The 19,670-nt window shown below is 46.1% G+C and overlaps 1 protein-coding gene across 1 annotated transcript in view; it reads left to right on the forward strand.

Annotated features, from left to right (window-relative positions):
* NVL (nuclear VCP like) overlaps positions 1-19,670 on the forward strand; it is a 258,431-nt gene that overhangs the window by 136,331 nt on the left and 102,430 nt on the right. Inside the window, 1 exon segment of the mRNA XM_030194664.1 lies at positions 3,345-3,407. Within this exon segment, the coding sequence (XP_030050524.1) occupies positions 3,345-3,407 (63 nt within the window).

Genomic DNA, 19,670 nt, shown 5'->3' on the forward strand with positions numbered 1-19,670 from the left:
AGATGTGCGTCAAGTGTAGATGTCTGATTTCTGCTATGGAACCGCACAGTTGGTGCATCGGGTGCCTTGGGCCAGATCATAACCCCTCTTTTTGTGATCTCTGTTTGCAAATTCAGGTGAGAACTCAGTGGGTGCAACTAGCTCAAATGGAGCATATTTTTGGCTCTTCAAAGGCCGGACCATTGACTTTAGCACTGGTGGCATCGACCTCCATGGCTGCTTTGACTTCGGAGTTCACTGGGGATGCAGTGGCATCAAGTGGGTCTCCACCTGCCTTGATACCAGGCACTGTTAGCAGGCCCCGGGACCGGTCAGCATCGGACCCAACACAGACATCGAGGACCTGTACAGATTCATTGGCATCCTCACTGGCAAAGGGGGATCAAGACTCTGTGCATTGAGGGAAGCCCAAGAAGCATAAGCAATGGTCTTCCTGAATTCAAAGGGCTGGGAACACCGGGGCATCAGTACCTCTGATACCCGAGGAGCGCTCCCCCTCCTTGGAAGAGGTGCCGGTGTGCAAGGCACTAAGCGGTCTGGTCCCAGCCACCGGTTCGGCACTGACATCTACTCAGAGTGCCTCTGCCCCAGCTCCTCAAAGCGTGGCCTCATTCACCTGTTCGAGTATAGTGAAGAGTCTGATTGTTACCGCTCATTTGAGTCAGATGAGGATCCACATTACTTCTCAGAGCAGGAGTCATATAGTATTCCATTTCATCCCTCTCCTCAAGAGAGAGAGAAATCTCTACCAGAGGCACTCTATTTCACCAGATTTATGAGGGAGATGGTGGTGGCCATCCCATTTAAGTTGGAGACGAAGGAGGAGCCCGGAGCAGAGATGTCTGTTCTGGGCTATACATTTCCTTCTAAGGAAGGGGTCACAGTATCATTGCACCCTATCCTAAGGACACACTGTTAAAGAACTGGGAGTCTCCCCTAACAGTGCAGTTCACACCTAAAAAGGTAGATACTGCTTCCAACAGTGGTCACAAGTAACTGGCAGAAGCCCAATTACTAGCAACATTCCATGCTGCCAATCCCGGGCAAGCAATAGCTTCCCCCATGTCCATCTCAATAACAGATACTTTTGATGTTGCATCCAGACTCTCTGGAATGGGTGTGGAGATGCGCAGACTCTCATGGCAACATGACAGCTTCTGTTTTCTACATTTTGGATTTTGTAGTTTGTGTGTTGGACATCCATTGGAGTCTCATTGAGGGTGGTTTCTTTCGAGACACTTGACAGTCTTGAGTTGTTTTTGATGGGGTGGGGGTTTCTTGTTTATTGGAGATCAATGTTTAGCTATTAGAATGTATCATGTTTTTATTTTATTTTGTTCTTCTTCAAAATCCAATGAATAAAATAGTTCAGCTGGTGAAGAATGCTGCAGTCCACCTTATGTTGAGCAGCAAGCCATTGATTTATATCTTACCAGTATTGTATGCACTCCATAGGTTACCAATTGAATGGTATATTAAGTTTAAAGCTGTAATAATTACGTACAAGGATTTGGGATTGGCTATACACTTGCATGCCTGCTCTGATCTGTCCTTTTTCCATTGCAAAATCTTGGCTCTCAAGAACAAAATCACTGCTTACGTGTATGAGTCACACCATTTACATGTGCAAAGCCCTGAGTGATGCCACACTTTTTTTTTTTTTTTTTAAATGGAACATTTTCTTTTGTTGAATGGCAGCTTCTGATGGGTGTCTCACCAAACCTACATGCTTCTTTAATAGCACTTTACATATTTTAGAAAATTGTCTGCATGTGCCGAGCTTTTTCTAAAATAATAGGGTGCTTTAAACACACAGACCTAAGCATCCATTTACCCACCTAAGTTACACTCTAAATCTAAGCATATAAATAGGAGCCTAAGTTTTAGAATCATAAATTTTAGGTGAGTTTTTAAGTAGGAACTTTGGGCCCCTTTTACAAAACTGCTTCAAAAGGGGGCTTGTGCTGGAATCGGCGCGTATTTTTGACGAGTGCCGAGGCCCCTTTTTACTGCAGTTGGTAAAAGGCAGGTCTTTCTTTTTCTCAGAAGATGGCCATGCAGCCTTTTTTTTTGGGGGGGGGGGGGGGGGGCACTTTCTGCCAGCCATTGAGGTGGCGTTAAGTGCTCCCTTGCTAACCCGGCAATAACTAGGCAGTGGTTACCGCTGGGTACACACCAGCACTACAAAAATAAAAATTTTGTAGTGCCAGTTATGATGTGCACTGGGGATGAGAAACTACCGCTGGGCTGCTCAGTAACCCAGCGTTACGTCCCTTTTAATGAGCAGTAAGCCAGGGTTGGGCTTACCACCGCTTTGTAAAAGGACCCCTAAGGCACCTAATGTAGGAATTATAATGTCATATTTTAGAGCAGTTCTTCTCAATCCAACCCAGTCCTCAGGGCATACCCAGCCAGTTGCATTTTCAGAATATTCTCAATTAATACACATAAGATAGATTTGCATTCCCTGCGTCCTTGCTATGCAGACCTACCTCATGTATATTTATTGTGGATATCCAGAAAACCCAATTGGCTATGGCATCCCCAAAATTCAAATAGGAAGGCTTGCTCAGCAGGTCTTCCTGTTGTACACACCCCATCCCCCCACTCCCAGACCCCTTTCCTGTTTGGAATATCAATAGAAATCAAACAAAATAAAACATGGAAAAGAAAATAAGATGATACCTTTTTTATTGGACATAACTTAATACATTTCTTGATTAGCTTTCGAAGGTTGCCCTTCTTCCTCAGATCGGAAATAAATTATTTCCGATCTGAGGAAGAAGGGCAACCTTCGAAAGCTAATCAAGAAATGTATTAAGTTATGTCCAATAAAAAAGGTATCATCTTATTTTCTTTTCCATGTTTTATTTTGTTTGATTTCTATTGATAACCTTAAGAGTGGACTAACACGGCTACCACACTCCTCTGTTTGGAATAGAAACCAGCACTACAATCAGCACTGCTATGAGAATCATGGGTATGCCCTGACTCACAAGTCAAAGTTGTGCTCAGTAAATCATTGCTAGTAGTAGACAGTAGGAACCGCAGAAGAGTCCAGGGCTGCATTGAATAACTCTGCTTCCTCAGATGGTGTGAAGGGAGGAAGAGTCAATGGGGGTTATGGTGACTTAAAGATGAGTTGATGAGGAGGAAGAGGAGTTAACAGATTACTGCTGTGGAGGTACTGTAGATAGTTAGGTTGCTGGCTATTATGCTGTTTATCCTACCCCTCAGTTGTCTCACTTAATATAAATTGGCCGCACTGGCCAAATGTCATCTGGCTGGCACCTTTTTTTGACAAGATTATAAAACTGACCAGATTTTTGCTTGTTTTCCAACAGGCTGTGGCCAACGAATCTGGTCTGAATTTCATCTCAGTCAAAGGTCCTGAATTGCTAAATATGGTAAGTTGTGTATTTCACCTTTTTTCCTCTCTCTGTTACTGGAGATAGTTGGATCTGAACCAAGACACAATTGTAATTTTATCATAGTTCATAAAAATAAAATATCTATTTAATCTGTAGTTCTGGCCCAGCTGATAAAGCAGATGCATGAATGCACGGAATCTGAATCATTTAAGCATCTCATGAATTCTGACATTTTCATAACAATTACTTCTGCCAGAAGAGTCATGGAAGAGTGGTGGATACCTAGAATGCCCTGTCGTGGAGGTGGTGGGGACAAAAACAGTGACAATTTAAAAATGTTTGGGATAAACATAGAGGATTCCTATATAGGGAAAGGATGGAATCAAAACAAAAAATGACCTACACAGTTTTAAACAAGACACAGACGATTGTAGCCTGCACAAAGTGGCAGATACAACCCCAAACATGGGCATAGATGGATAGTTATCAGTATGGAGTGGCAAGTACAACTCTGACCATCTTATATTTAATATCGTTTTATTGATTAATTTGCATAACCAAACAGTAATGGATGGACCTTACTAGTCTTTATCTGCCATCATTTGCCGTGTTACTATGGGGCTCATTTTCAAAGCACTTAGACTTACAAAGTTACGTGGATGGGCATTTTTGATAATGATGTCAGTAAGACCAAAAAAAAAGTCCAAGTGAAAAGTGCACAAAATCAAGCCATTGGGATTTAGAAGAAGCCAGCATTTTTAATAGACTAGCCACACAAAGACATCCCAGCAGAGCAATGGGGCACCCTAGGTGCACTGTAATGGACTTATTATAAATGCTTCCAGGTACACATCTCACTGTTGTTCCCTTATCTTGTCTGCTGAACCCCCTCCCCCCCCCCAAAAAAAAAAAAAAAAAAATCCACTACCCCTATCTGTACACCATTAAGATAGCTCTTATGGGGTGATGGGGGCACCTATATGTGGGTACAGTGAGTTTCTGGTGAGTTTTGGAGGGCTCACAGTTTCCACCACAAGTGTAACAGGTAGAGTGGAGGTATGGGCCTGAGTCTACTTGTCTGCAGTGCACTGTACCCACCACCACTAGACTATTCTAGGGACCTGCATGCTGCTCTAATGGACCTGAGTATCACATCTGAGGCTGAAAGAGAGGCTGGTAAGTAATGTTTTTAATCACATATTTGGGGGTGGGGGGGGTCAGTGACCACTGGGGGGTAATAAGGAGAGGTCATCACAGATCCCTTCCAGTGGTCATCTGGTTATTTAGTGCACCTTTTTGTGCCTTATTCATTATAAAAACTGATCTAGCACAAAACATCTTAGTTTTAGTCCTGGACAGTTTTATTTTGTTCCATTATGGCTGAAAAACGTCCAAGTGTTAGGAAAGACCAGATCCTGCCCTTAATACGCCCCTGACACGCCTCCTTGTGATTTGAACACACTTCTGGTGGACTTCATAGAAAAACATCTAAGAATTGGTTTAGAAAATACCAATTTGGACGTGTGAAAAAAATGTCCAAATGCGGATTTATGCCACTTTTTTGGACGTTTTTCTCTTTAAAATGAGCCCCATAGTAACGTATGGAACTTTGTAAGTCTAAGTGCTTTGAAAGTACACCTCTATGTATATTACTATATTTTAAGCTATACAGAAAATTCACCTTCATTTTAGTCGCAGGCTCACTCAGAGGTCCACGTTTTCTTTGGTTTAATTATGCCATACAGCGCATTCATGTTCAAATTTCATGCGGTATTTTGCTTGGTTCATGCTTTTTTTTTTTCTGTGAAACTAACAAATCATAATAAAAGATTAAGCAAGGTAAATATTTTTCTGAATCTTTTGATATAACCTTAAGAATGAAAAAGTGGAGAGGAAGTGACGTCACTGACTGGGATGGCAGCATAATCGCGGAGCTCCGTCGGGGCTGTTGTTCAATTGAATATATCCCGCTGTTTTGCCAGGCTTCCCGAAGTCCCAGATAGTAGGGGAAGGCTCCTAGTGCTATGCTGCTGAAAAAGAGCTTGGAGAGGTTTAGATACACGATGGTGCAGAGCGAGAAAACGAAGGCAAGCATGGTGGGGCCTGAGCCTCGAGAGAGCAAGATGGCGCCGATTCCCTCGGAGGCGGAGGAAGAGTGCTCCGAGGATGGTGTGACAGAGACCAGTGAGATTACCAAATCGGATGTGGTGGGGTGGTTCCAGGACTTGAAGGTGGATTTGGCAGGGGTCTGAAAAGATGTGCAGAATGCCCTGAAGGATATTCGGGACCTCGGGGCTCACGTCGGTGAGGTGGAGGAGGGGGAGGGGCTGCTGATGGTCAAGACGGACATGGGAAACCTTCATAAGAAGGTGGATATGGAAACTACCAAAGTACAGCAACTTAAGGAACAGATAGAAGACCTGGAAAACAGGTTGCGGTGCAATAATTTGAGATTTAAAGGAATTCCGGACCTGGATATATTTAGTAATTGTGAAGCAGTGATACGGGAGCTGTGTGGACATATATTGTCTTCAGAGGATAGTAATCAATCTTTGGACCTTCTCATACAAAGAGCACGTCGAGTTGCGGAACCGCAACGAGATTCTAACCCAAGGGACATTGTTGTATGTTTTGCGGATTTTCCCCCGAAAGAGAAGATCTTGATTAAAGCATGGCAGCAAAAAGAGATCCAGTGGAAAGACTATAAGATTGGAGTGTATCAGGACTTGGCAGGGTCTACTTTGCAAAAACACAGATCTTTTCGTGAAGTTACAGGATTTATGAGATCAAAGGGGATCCGCTACAGGTGGCTCTTCCCATTTGCGGTGTGGCTGACGGTGGATGGGAAATCACGCAAAGTTAAAACTCCAGATGAAGCATGGTCAGCATTGTGTGCTTTGGGATGTAGTGGAGTTCCAGCTCAGGCAAAGCAACCAGTTGCTGCAGTAGAACCTAGGGCGGATTCAGCTTGGCAACTGGTGGTGGATCGTGGAAAAAAAGTCCAACAAGCATGCTTCTTGAAAAGTGAAGATTTAAGCGGACTGGTGGAAGATTCTTTTTTTTTTTTTTTAATTTGCAAGAAGTTTTTATTAAACAAGGAAACAGTATAATACTGCGGCAGAAGCATTGGGTCAGAGATACTACTGCATTAATTATTACAAGTGTAAGAAAAGTACCTCACTCACCCCAGTACTACATCCATATGTCCTGATATAAATCACAGCAAACTTCAACTTTTAGTAACATTTTCTTTTCAATAATAGAACTCTTAAACCCCGACCCCCCCTTCTCGTCCAGGTACCCGTCCTCCCAAACCAATAAGATAGCCCCCCTCATGACCGTACTATTTGTTCTTACAGTGCGTAGTCTTGACACTAGATGCATACTCTTTAGAAAGGTTTTCCCAAATGGATTGCCATCTACTCATCTGATGTTTCCGTTCAGCCATCAACCTCTCCATCTCACATATATATCTCAGCTTAGTAAGCCATTTATTTATTGAAGGAACCCCTGCCTGCTTCCAATGGGCTGCTATAACCACCCTCGCGGCCCCCACAGCCTGCCGCACCAGTACTTGTTGATGCGATTTTAATCCAGGCAGTTTAACAGAAAACAAAAAAAACCCAGGAGACCAAGGGACTGCACGACCCGCCCACTTCTGCAGCCTTTTTTGAACTGACTTCCAAAATGCTCGAATTTTTACACAGCTCCACCACACATGCCCCATAGTTCCCTTTTGACCACATCCTCTCCAACACAAACCCGTAGTAGTACTAGGAAATATTCGTTGGATGCGGTCTGGTGTGAGGTACCACCTAAACAATACCTTCACTGCATTTTCTTTGAGTGGTACATGGGTAGACACACCTACCGCCGCTCGCTCTATTCTTTCCCACTCGGTCCCCCCCAAGCTCCTTTTCCCATTTCATCCTATGCAGAGTATAGCTAGGAGCCTGTGCTGTAATATTTCGATATAGGTATCCAATCAGGCCCCGTGAAACTACAAATTTACTACATATCTCCTCCAAATTCAACCATTTCCTTTGTAAAACCTGACTAACTGCCTTTGTGTTAAGGAAATGATGGAGTTGATGATATGCAAAGCCATCCCCCTCCCTAACAGAGTATCTATGCTGCAAGGTCGTAAACGATAGCAGAGAATCATTTTCAATTATTTGACCCCAAGTTTTCAAACCCTCACTATACCACCTAGTAAAGGGCCCTGTGACACTCCCTGGCAGAAACAGCGGGTTAAATGCTATGGGTGCCATCTGTGTCAATACACAGTGTCCCCCAGGAAATAAACTGTCCCAATAATGGAAAGTGACACATATGGACGGGCACACTTCCTGTCCCAGAGCCCGAAAGGCCCCAGGCAACCACATGAGCGCCCCCAGCGGCCTTGACCCCAGTGAGTGCTGCTCCAAAGATATCCATTGTCTGTCAAGATATTCGTGATACCATTCGATAGCGGCTTTCCCCTGAGCAGCTCGATAGTACCAATTGAGATTTGGGACACCCAGCCCTCCCTTTTTCTTATCTTGATAAAGAAGCTTATGTGCTAAACGCGGATGCCTGCCTGCCCAGACGAATCGCACTATAGAGTCTTGTAATGAGGCAAGAAAACGTCTGGGCATCAGCCCAGGCAGCGCTTGAAACAAATATAGCAGCCGCGGCAACACGTTCATTTTAACTATGGCTATCCTACCAAACCAGGAAAACTCTTGAGCCCCCCATCTTTCCAGGTCAGCCTTTATTGTACTACCCAACCCCTTATAGTTAGCCGCAAATAACTCAGAGAGGTCCAATGTTGTATTTACCCCTAAATATTTAATTCGCTTAGGAGCCATCTAAAAGAAGATGTTGCTTTCAGGGAAGCCACTTCTTCCGCCGGGAGAGTAACATTCAGGGCCTCGGACTTTGTCATATTGACTTTACACCCCAACACATCAGCATACTCTTCTATAAGACGCATAAGAATAGGGAAAGTAGTCAACGGGCGAGAAACATAGAGCAAGATGTCATCCGCAAAAAAGGGCCATCTTATGCAAGGTATCTACTATTCGAACCCCTGAAATGCCCGGTTCCGACCGCACTTTTGAAGCAAATGGCTCCATGACCAGAGCAAACAAGAGCGGTGACAAGGGGCATCCTTGCCTGGTCCCTCTGTGTAGCGTAAACAAATCTGAGTTACTCCCATTGACTTGTACACATGCTTTAGGAGCTTCATAAAATGCCTGGATCCACCTCCTAAACTGGTGTCCAAACCCCATCACCTCCAACACTTTGTACATGAATGGCCAGTGGACTCTATCAAAGGCCTTCTCAGCGTCCAGACTAAGAAGGAATATGGTTTCTGATTTCTCTTTGCCAAAAACATAAGATCTAGTGTACGCCTGATATTATCCATAGCCTTACGGTGAGCCACGAATCCCACCTGGTCTGGGTGAATGAGCGTCGGCAGCAGAGGTGCAAGTCTATTCGCCAGCACCTTTGCCAATATTTTGACATCTGCATTCAGAACCGAGGTGGGCCGGTAAGAACCACAGTCAGCAGGGTCTTTGGTTTAGGCAACACCGCAATCCAGTCTGCCATCATGGAGGGAGGCAACATCTCCCCACCTCCTACCTGGTTAAAGAGGTCAGCAAGTAATGGCGCCAATTCAGGGGCAAACTTCTTATAAAATTCATTGGGGAGTCCATCCAACCCTGGAGATTTGCCAGAAGGCAAGCCTTTAATAGCCTCTTGTACCTCAAGTGGGGTGACTGGCTCGTCTAACAGTTCCCGATGCCCTTGCATCAAGGGAGAAAGCGCACTATCCACCAGATATGAGTCAATAGATTCCGGAGAAGGAGTAATCTCCTGGGCATATAATGCTTTATAAAATTCCATAAAGCGTCTAAGGATCTGCACTGATGTAAATAACATTGTGCCTCTATCCTCACGCACTTGCTTCACCGTGTGGTCTACCTTTTGTCTACGTAGCTTAATAGCAAGAAGACAGCCTGCCTTATTAGAGAATTCATAGGCTCCCACCCTGCGCCTAGCCTGCACCCAGCCAAGTTGTTCCGAATATATAGAATCCAGCATCATCCGTTCTTCTCGCAGCTGTTGTAAAATCTGAGGGGACCTATGTACCTTATGCTGCCCTTCAAGTTGCTGTATATGCTCCAGACAGCGTGCTATTTGTAACCTACACACCTTAGAACGCTTACTAGCGATTTGTAAGAAATAGCCCCTAGATACCGCCTTCATGGCATCCCATACTGTGGCAAGCGAGGGCACAGAGTCTATATTAAGCTCCAAGTACTCCTTCAACATTGCTCAATAGCCCACCCCCACCTCGGACTCCTGCAGTAGGCTAGTGTTTAAGGCCCATCGCCTATCTTTGATTTCGGCCCGTATATTTGGTAAGGATACCCATACTGGGGTGTGGTCTGAAATGGTCGCACTGCCCAACCCTGCGGTCGGCCCCATCTCTACCAACGCAACGTCCACAAATATATAGTCTATACGTGAAAATGAATCATGAACACATGAGTGGAACGTATAGTCTCTATCCACCATATGTGTCAGTCTCCACAGGTCTAAAGTTCCCAGGGAATGTACCAAAGATTCAAGGGCAAACGTCTCTTTTCCCTCCCCCCCCCCCCTTCAAATTTGGCATTTCCAGAATGATCCAAGGTGGGATTCATAACTGCATTGAAGTCACCCCCCATTATTAAAGAGCCCTTTACAAACCCTGCCAGAGAATTCTTTACCTTAGCAAAAAACTCTGCCTGCCCATTGTTGGGAGCATACACAGACGCTATCGTCAAGTCCACCTGCTGAATTTGGACATGCATGAAGATAAAACGCCCTCCCGGGTCTTTCTTAACTTGTAATACCTGCGCCCCCCACCGATGAGTGTATCATAATTGCCACTCCACATGTTTTAGAAGCTTCCGTGGAGGCACAATAAACCCCAGGGTAACCCGAGCAGGAGAGAAGTCTTTCATACTTACGACTGAGGTGTGTTTCCTGCAAGAGAACCACGTGCGGTTGGAGCTGCTGCAACTCTTTATATAGCTTTTGCCGCTTTTGAGGCATATTTAGTCCCTTTACATTATAAGATAATACCTTTAAGTCCGTATTCGTCATCTAATGTAATGAGTGCGTACATCCTGATTATGCTGCATTAACTCATCAGTCCCTACAACTATGCTTCCTATGACCAGTATCAAGCCTATCCCCCGCACCCTACCTCTTCTATCCCAATCCCACCTCCGATCTCCCTTCCCTATCCCCCCACTCTGCCCCCCTCCAGTAGAAAACCCCGTAAAACCCTCCCCTTTCCCATTCCACTCCCTCCCCCCCGCCATCCACCCACCAGACAATGCCAGCCGACACTGAATGGGATATCAGAGAAAGCAGACTACAGACCCAAAAAGCCACCCATCACACCCCCCCAACAATCACACCCCCCCCCCCCACCTTAATATGCCCATAGCAAATTCTACCAATTCACCCACTACCCATCCACCACATCAGATTATATTACCACCTGAACAGAGACCAGCGTCCAAACTGTAGAACATGTCCCATAGCATTTGCACTGAGTTTTGAAGCAAAGTCCAACGCTGAACACCTCAGTCATGTTACTTGCTTAGGGAGCTTCTGCCCAACTCGTTTCCACTTCTGTAATCTCGCTTTCGTGGACGACGCCATCCCCGTTGGTAAAGTCGCTGTGTTAGTCAGGCCCGCTTTGTGAAGGCTCTTCCATGCTTCCGCTACCCGGCGAAACTGGAACTGTTTGCCTTTTAGTTCAAAAGCTCCAGCGGTAGGCAACCTTCTCCCTCTGCAGAATCTCAAGGACCGGCTTCATTGCCCTTCTCTGAGCCAAAGAATATAATAAGTCCTGAAAGACAGTTGCTCGTGAATCTTTATATTCCAACGTATTGGTTGGCGGGCCCATTGCCAGACTCGTTCCTTGAAAGTGTATGACGCGAAGCACACCACTATGTCTGTGGCCGGTTTCCCACTGCTTTGCCCAGAGAGCAGTGTGCTCGCTTGATCGTCATTGCATCAGAAGCACAAGTTTCACCCAAGATTTGTTCACACAAGGTGCGTATGATAACCGGGACGTCCTCTCCGCCGCCGCTCTCCGGTGCCCCACGAAATCTCAGGTTTTGTCGACGACCCCGATTTTCGAGGTCGTCCAGTTTATATTGTAAATCCTCAGCTTGCTCTGTTAACTGAGAAATGCGCACTTCCATCACCGCACTTGTTTCAGCCTGCTCTTCCGTTCGTTCCTCCAGGACCTCCACGCGGCCACCCAGCTCCCTTAAGTTTAGGCTGATGGCGTCCACATATTCCAGGATCTCCAGACGAGAAGCCTTGATTTCTTCCCGAATCGCTTCTAGGCACTTGGCCAAGTCTTTAGAATTAGATTTCTTTTTTTGGGTTAAGCTTCGTTGATCCGCATGGGAGGACGCAGTATCTGAATCGGACGACCTCCGTGGCTCCGGGGACGCATGGCGGGACAGGCCCTTTGCTTGCTGCCGGGTGGAATGCCGCTCCCCCTCTTGATGCTGCTGCCCCGATATTTTGCTCATCGTGATCAGCAAAGCTCACTCTCCTCTGCCAAGCGAAGAGGTTGCTATATTAGGGTAGATGGGCATGGATGGTGCCTCGATGGTGCAGGAAAGCGCAGGAGCTAGATGTTCAGGCAGCCATCTAGCCTCGTGACGTCACTTCCTCTCCTGGTGGAAGATTCTTGAAATCATTGAGGACAGAATGCAGATAAGAGAAAATGCAGGATGTAACCCGTGCAGGGGGCTTGATGGGGAGAGAGGAGGAGGGATACGGGTCTCTGGAGAGAATGGGGATAGTGGGAGCATGTTGGATGAATGTGAAGAGGGAAGGAGGAGAGGATAAGATGACTGGGATTATGGGCGACATGTCTGTAATTTGTGGGTCCAGGGGGGGGGGGGGGAGTGGAAGGAAGCCTGGTAGGAGTGAAGAGATGAATGAGTGTGGTGGTACAGTGGGGGAAATAAGTATTTGATCCCTTGCTGATTTTGTAAGTTTGCCCACTGACAAAGACATGAGCAGCCCATAATTGAAGGGTAGGTTATTGGTAACAGTGAGAGATAGCACATCACAAATTAAATCCGGAAAATCACATTGTGGAAAGTATATGAATTTATTTGCATTCTGCAGAGGGAAATAAGTATTTGATCCCCCACCAACCAGTAAGAGATCTGGCCCCTACAGACCAGGTAGATGCTCCAAATCAACTCGTTACCTGCATGACAGACAGCTGTCGGCAATGGTCACCTGTATGAAAGACACCTGTCCACAGACTCAGTGAATCAGTCAGACTCTAACCTCTACAAAATGGCCAAGAGCAAGGAGCTGTCTAAGGATGTCAGGGACAAGATCATACACCTGCACAAGGCTGGAATGGGCTACAAAACCATCAGTAAGACGCTGGGCGAGAAGGAGACAACTGTTGGTGCCATAGTAAGAAAATGGAAGAAGTACAAAATGACTGTCAATCGACAAAGATCTGGGGCTCCACGCAAAATCTCACCTCGTGGGGTATCCTTGATCATGAGGAAGGTTAGAAATCAGCCTACAACTACAAGGGGGGAACTTGTCAATGATCTCAAGGCAGCTGGGACCACTGTCACCACGAAAACCATTGGTAACACATTACGACATAACGGATTGCAATCCTGCAGTGCCCGCAAGGTCCCCCTGCTCCGGAAGGCACATGTGACGGCCCGTCTGAAGTTTGCCAGTGAACACCTGGATGATGCCGAGAGTGATTGGGAGAAGGTGCTGTGGTCAGATGATACAAAAATTGAGCTCTTTGGCATGAACTCAACTCGCCGTGTTTGGAGGAAGAGAAATGCTGCCTATGACCCAAAGAACACCGTCCCCACTGTCAAGCATGGAGGTGGAAATGTTATGTTTTGGGGGTGTTTCTCTGCTAAGGGCACAGGACTACTTCACCGCATCAATGGGAGAATGGATGGGGCCATGTACCGTACAATTCTGAGTGACAACCTCCTTCCCTCCGCCAGGGCCTTAAAAATGGGTCGTGGCTGGGTCTTCCAGCACGACAATGACCCAAAACATACAGCCAAGGCAACAAAGGAGTGGCTCAGGAAGAAGCACATTAGGGTCATGGAGTGGCCTAGCCAGTCACCAGACCTTAATCCCATTGAAAACTTATGGAGGGAGCTGAAGCTGCGAGTTGCCAAGCGACAGCCCAGAACTCTTAATGATTTAGAGATGATCTGCAAAGAGGAGTGGACCAAAATTCCTCCTGACATGTGTGCAAACCTCATCATCAACTACAGAAGATGTCTGACCGCTGTGCTTGCCAACAAGGGTTTTGCCACCAAGTATTAGGTCTTGTTTGCCAGAGGGATTAAATACTTATTTCCCTCTGCAGAATGCAAATAAATTCATATACTTTCCACAATGTGATTTTCCGGATTTAATTTGTGATGTGCTATCTCTCACTGTTACCAATAACCTACCCTTCAATTATGGGCTGCTCATGTCTTTGTCAGTGGGCAAACTTACAAAATCAGCAAGGGATCAAATACTTATTTCCCCCACTGTAAGTGTGAGAGAGGGGTTGGAGGGGGGTCAGGGGATAGATCTATAAGTGCTTGTGCCTCCTGAGGAGTGGGGTTGTTCCTCGAGGGATGGCTGATCCAATGACACAGAGATCAGCAAAAGGGAGGGTGTGGGGGGGGGGGGGGGTAGAGACATTGTTAGTGGGTTCTTGGAATGTAAATGGGCTCAATAACCAAGGGAAGCGGAGTAGAATATTTGAGTTGAATAGATTGAAGTGGGATGTGACATTATTACAAGAAACGCATTTGAGACCGAGATGCACATATGTTGCGTCGTAAGCTCTTTTGGGAGGTTGTGATTCACCAGGGAGGGAGGACCCAAGAGGATGAAGAAGTGGCCATTTTGATAAGACAAAATTGTGGGTTTATAATCCAACAGGAGTTCTGGGATTCTAGTGGTCGCTGTGTGGCCGTTAGAGGGTTGATGCAGGGTAAGGAGCTTACATTGATCAATATTTATGCCCGAATGTGGGTCAGAGGGGATTTTTCCAAACATTAAAAGAGGAGATCCAGGGATTTGTTGTAGGGCAAGTGGTGGTAGGAGGGGACTTTAATGTTGCTCCGGATGCCCGATTAGACCAACTGGAGGGGGGCAACAGAATGGGCCCGGGCGAAAAGCGTTGCTACAGTTTATGAAAGAGCTGGAAGTAGTAGATTGTTGGAGGTTGTTATGTGGAGTGCAGCAGAATTTTACCTTCCTCCTGTGCAGCACAGTCTTACGCCCGTTTAGATGGGTTGTGGGTGCATCGAAATAGCTGGCATATGGTTGGGGAGGTTGAGATACAGGCCATTCAAATTTCGGATCATGCATCAGTGTGGATTAGGCTTAAGGGACCGGGTCAAGGGGAGCAGAGGAGCAGGTGAAAGTTGAATGATTCACTTTTGGGGGATGAGAAAGTGAGGGAAGAGATTAAGTTGACTATTCAGGAATTTTGTTGCTTTAATGATAATGGTGAGGTCACAGAAGCGGTATTATGGGATGCATTGAAGGCGGTGATGCAGGGAATTCTGATCAAGTGGGGGACACGCAGGAAGAGGGAAAGGAGACAGCGTTCCCTCGACCTTCGCTCGTGCTTGGTGGATTTGGAAAAATTGCATAAACGAAAGCCCACATTGCAGTTCGGGGAGAATTAGATCAGTTGCAGATGATGGAAGTAGACTTTATGAGAACTAAGCTTAAACAGCAATACTTTGAGTTTGCTAATAAATCCAGTGCAATGCTAGCCAGGTAGTTAAGGGCCAGAAGAGTTAAATCCCTTATTCAAAAGATGAGGGATGGTAGGGGAGGATGGCACTATGTTGATTCTGAGATAGCAAGCTGTTTTTTGAAGTATTATCAAGAATTATATAAGGTCCCGGAGGAGGAACCGGAGGTAGACATAGCTAGTTATTTAGATCAGGTGCAATTGCAACGATTGAGTGAATCAGAGAACAGCTTGGGGAACCCATTAGGCTGAGGAAGTGCAGGGGGTGATTAAGAGGCTTCCGAACAGGAAGGCTCCTGGGTTGGATGGGTATTCGGCACGGTTTTACAAATGTTTTGTGGGTGAACTAGGGATCTTTTGGTTCGGGTGGGTAATGGTGTTTTGGAGGGTAATGAGTTCCCAAAAATCTATGTTAGAGGCAGGGGTGACTGTCTTGCCTAAATCGGGGAAGAACCCAGCAGTGTGTGGCTCTTATAGGCCTATTTCTTTGTTGAATGTGGATGCAAAGATCATGGCCAAGATTTTGGCTAATAGGTTGGGAAGGGTTCTACCAAAGCTAATACATAGGGATCAGTCAGGGTTTTTGCCAGGGAGGCAGGTAGGGGACAATATTAGGCGTACCCTACACTTGCTATGGGAAGCGCAAAGAAGTGTACCTGGTACGGCCTTGTTGGCCATAGATGTAGAAAAGGCCTTTGACCGGGTAACCTGGGGGTTTTTGAGGGAAGTCCTGACCCGGGGGAGTGGGAGAGAATTTTAGTACTTGGTTGGCAGCCTTATATAAGGACCCAAGGGCCTGCCTTGATATTAATGGTAGTTACACCTCCTCCTTCCCCATTTGTACAGGAACTAGGCAGGGGTGCCCTTTGTCACCTCTGCTCTTTGCGATATAAATTGAGCCACTAGCGGAATTGATGCATCAACATCCAGATATTCAGGGTATAAAGGTGGGGGAGGGGGAACACCATATTGCTTTGTTTGCGGACGATGCATTGCTTTATGTGGTGGATCCAGGGAGGACATTGCCTATGATATTAAAGATCCTTCTTGAATTTGAAAAACATGCAGGCTTGCGGGTTAATATGGATAAAAGCGAGCTGCTGGGGATCTCTTTGACTCATGGTGAGGAGCGCAGTTTGAGAGCAAAGTTTGTTTTTAAATGGGCGAAGCATAGCATCCAATACTTGGGGATTCAGATACCTAGGGATTTGAGTAGTGTATAGTTTGAACTATGGGAAAATAGTGGACCAAATTCGGGTGGAGTTATCTAGGTGGAAGGGCTTGTGGTTATCTTGGTGGGGATGCATGGCAGTAGTGAAGGTGAATGTGTTACCTAGGCTGTTGTTCTTATTTCAGTCATTGCCGGTGGCGGTCTCGAGGCAGATACTTAAACAACTTCAGGGCTACATATTACAGTTTATTTGGGGTGGCAGACACTCTAGGTTGGCCAGACGGGTGTTATGGGGGGGCCCCGGAACGGGGAGGCAGAGAGGTGCCTAATATTGAGTGGTACTATATGGCAGCTCAGCTGCAGCTGATATTGGATTGGGAGAGGGGGAAACTAAAGCCAGCTAGCCAGGTGGAGCAGTCATACTACCCTAACCGAGCATTGAGTTCGTATTTGTGGACACTGAGGGCACAATGAAGGCGTTGATGGGAATACATAATCCATACATAAGGCATTTAATGGGGTTGTGGGGGGAAGTGCGTAGGAGATGGGGACAGATGGATAGGGTGTCTTCTCTCGCATCCATGTGATGAGAACCCAAATTTGGGGCAGGGAGAGAGAATGTCACATTTGGGAGGTGGGAGCAGGTAGGGTTATTGAGTTTTAGGGATGTGCTGCAGGGAGGTAGGGTGAAGAGTTTTGAGATGCTGCACTCTATGTATGACCTGCCCAAAGGAGATGTGTTTTCCCACTTACAAGTACAGCATTTTTTGGGGACTTTGGGATGGAGGAGGGAGGCACCTCAAGAGAAGGAAAGCCTGGAAAACCTGTGGATGATGTTGAAAAAGGTGCCCAGACCCATCTCGGTGATTGTATACATTTTGTCGGGGATGGGATCCACAACCATTTATGTTCCAGAGGGCATGGGAACGGGATTTACATTATAGCTTTACTGATCAAGAATGGGAAATAATCTGTGGGGAGGTCCAAAAGGCTTCAGTATGTGTATTGGTGCATGAAAATGCTTATAAGGTGCTAACTCGATGGTATTACACACCGGAGAGATTGGGGCGGATGTACCCGGGTACATCAGATGTATGTTGGAGGTGTGGGGAGCAGTCGGGTACATTCCTGCATATATGGTGAACTTGGCCTAGGGTAGTTCCCTTTTGGCAGGAGGTTATAAAGGCTTTGGAGAAAGTGATGGGTGCATCTTTGGTGTGCAGTCCCTCGCTGTGCCTTTTGGGCCTGCATAATGAGAGGGACTCTTGGGAGCAGAGCAAATGGATGCGTTGGGGGTTGGCAGCAACTAAATGTCTTATAGCGCAGAGCTGGAAATCAATAGATCCCCCGACATTGGGTGACTGGAAATGCAAAGTGGGACAATTAATAACCATGGAACGCCTTATGGTATATCGTAGGGATGGAACCCTACAACGTAAAGGGGGGTGGAATTGACTTCAACAATGTCTCGCACGACTTTAGGATGGTTGAGCTCTGGGAGAATGAGGGGAGTTCAGAGGGGAGAGAGTGAGTTGGTCTTAAAGGCTAGGGGACATTCCCAAGTATTGTTGTGGTTCGTTAGGGTTGGGGAGGGGAGAGCTGATTGGGGATATTGTACTGTTTTCTTGCAGAGTGACAATTGCTAGAGAAATATTGCTGGTATGCTTTAGGTGGGGAACCACGTATACTAAACATGTATAGGTTCAGTGGGTGTGGAACATTGTTGATTAATGTATGTCAGTTTCTGCGAGGCTTGCCGTGATTAAGTTGTTTCTAATAACGTGTGAATTGGATGTGTTAAAATCACAATAAAATATTTAAAGTGGGGGAAAAAAAGAATGAAAAAGTGGACAAAAATGGGATGAAGGTGAATTTTCTTCCCCTAATCTTCTATGAGGTCTTTTAGTTTATCTCAGTGATTTGAGCTGTTTAACTCTGCTGTTCTTTTTGTTTTGTGAATCATTGAGTGTGTTCTGTCCTCGCTTCAGTAAATAGACTTGTCTTGTATAGATGTTTCTGTTCTTGACACACTGTCAGAAGTCAGTCCCCCTCAATTCTGTTGCTGTAGGGCAGATAAAGCCTGCCCAGACTTAGAATATATACATGGCTGTTTGGGGCCCCTCAGCATGGCAATTGTGCATCAGTTCAGAAATTCATAGTAACATAACATAGTAACATAGTAGATGACGGCAGAAAAAGACCTGCACGGTCCATCTAGTCTGCCCACGATAAACTCATATGTGTATACCTTACCTTGATTTGTACCTGTCTTTTTCAGGGCACAGACCGTATAAATCTGTGCAGCAGTATTTCCCGCCTCCCAACCACCAGTCCCGCCTCCCATCACCGGCTCCGGCACAGACCCCGTATAAAAGTCTGCCCTCCCCCATCCTAGCCTCTCAACCACCAACCCCTCTTCCCCCTGCCACCCAATTTCAGCTAAGCTTCTGTGGATCCATTCCTTCTGCACAGGATTCCTTTATGCCTGTCCCACGCATGCTTGAATTCCGTTACCGTTTTCATCTCCACCACCTCCCGCGGGAGGGCATTCCAAGCGTTCACCACCCTCTCCATGAAGAAATACTTCCTGACATCTTTCCTGAGTCTGCCCCCCTTCAATCTCATTTCATGTCCTCTTGTTCTACCGCCTTCCCATCTCCGGAAAAGATTCGTTTGCGGATTAATACCTTTCAAATATTTGAACGTCTGTATCATATCACCCCTGTTCCTCCTTTCCTCCAGAGTATACATGTTCAGGTCAGCAAGTCTCTCTTCATACGTCTTGGAACGCAACTCCCAAACCATCCTCGTAGCTTTTCTTTGTACCGCTTCCATTTTTTTAACATCCTTCCCAAGGTACGGCCTCCAAAACTGAACACAATACTCCAGGTGGGGCCTCACCAACGTCTTATACAGGGGCATTAAAACCTCCTTTTTTCTGCTGGTCACACCTCTCTCTATACAGCCTAGCAACCTTCTCGCTACGGCCACCGCCTTGTCGCACTGTTTCATCGCCTTCAGGTCCTCAGATACTATCACCCCAAGATCCCTCTCCCCGTCCGTGCCTATCAGGCTCTCCCCACCTAACACATATGCCTCCCTTGGATTTCTACTCCCTAAGTGCATCACTTTGCATTTCTTCGCATTGAATTTTAATTGCCAAATGTTAGACCATTCTTCCAGCTTCTTCAGATCTTTTTTCATGTTTTCCACTCCCTCCGGGGTGTCCACTCTGTTGCAAATCTTGGTGTCATCCGCAAAAAGGCAAACTTTACCTTGTAACTCTTCG

Source organism: Microcaecilia unicolor, chromosome 3 (assembly GCF_901765095.1).
Source record: "Microcaecilia unicolor chromosome 3, aMicUni1.1, whole genome shotgun sequence".
NCBI classification, from domain to species: domain Eukaryota; kingdom Metazoa; phylum Chordata; class Amphibia; order Gymnophiona; family Siphonopidae; genus Microcaecilia; species Microcaecilia unicolor.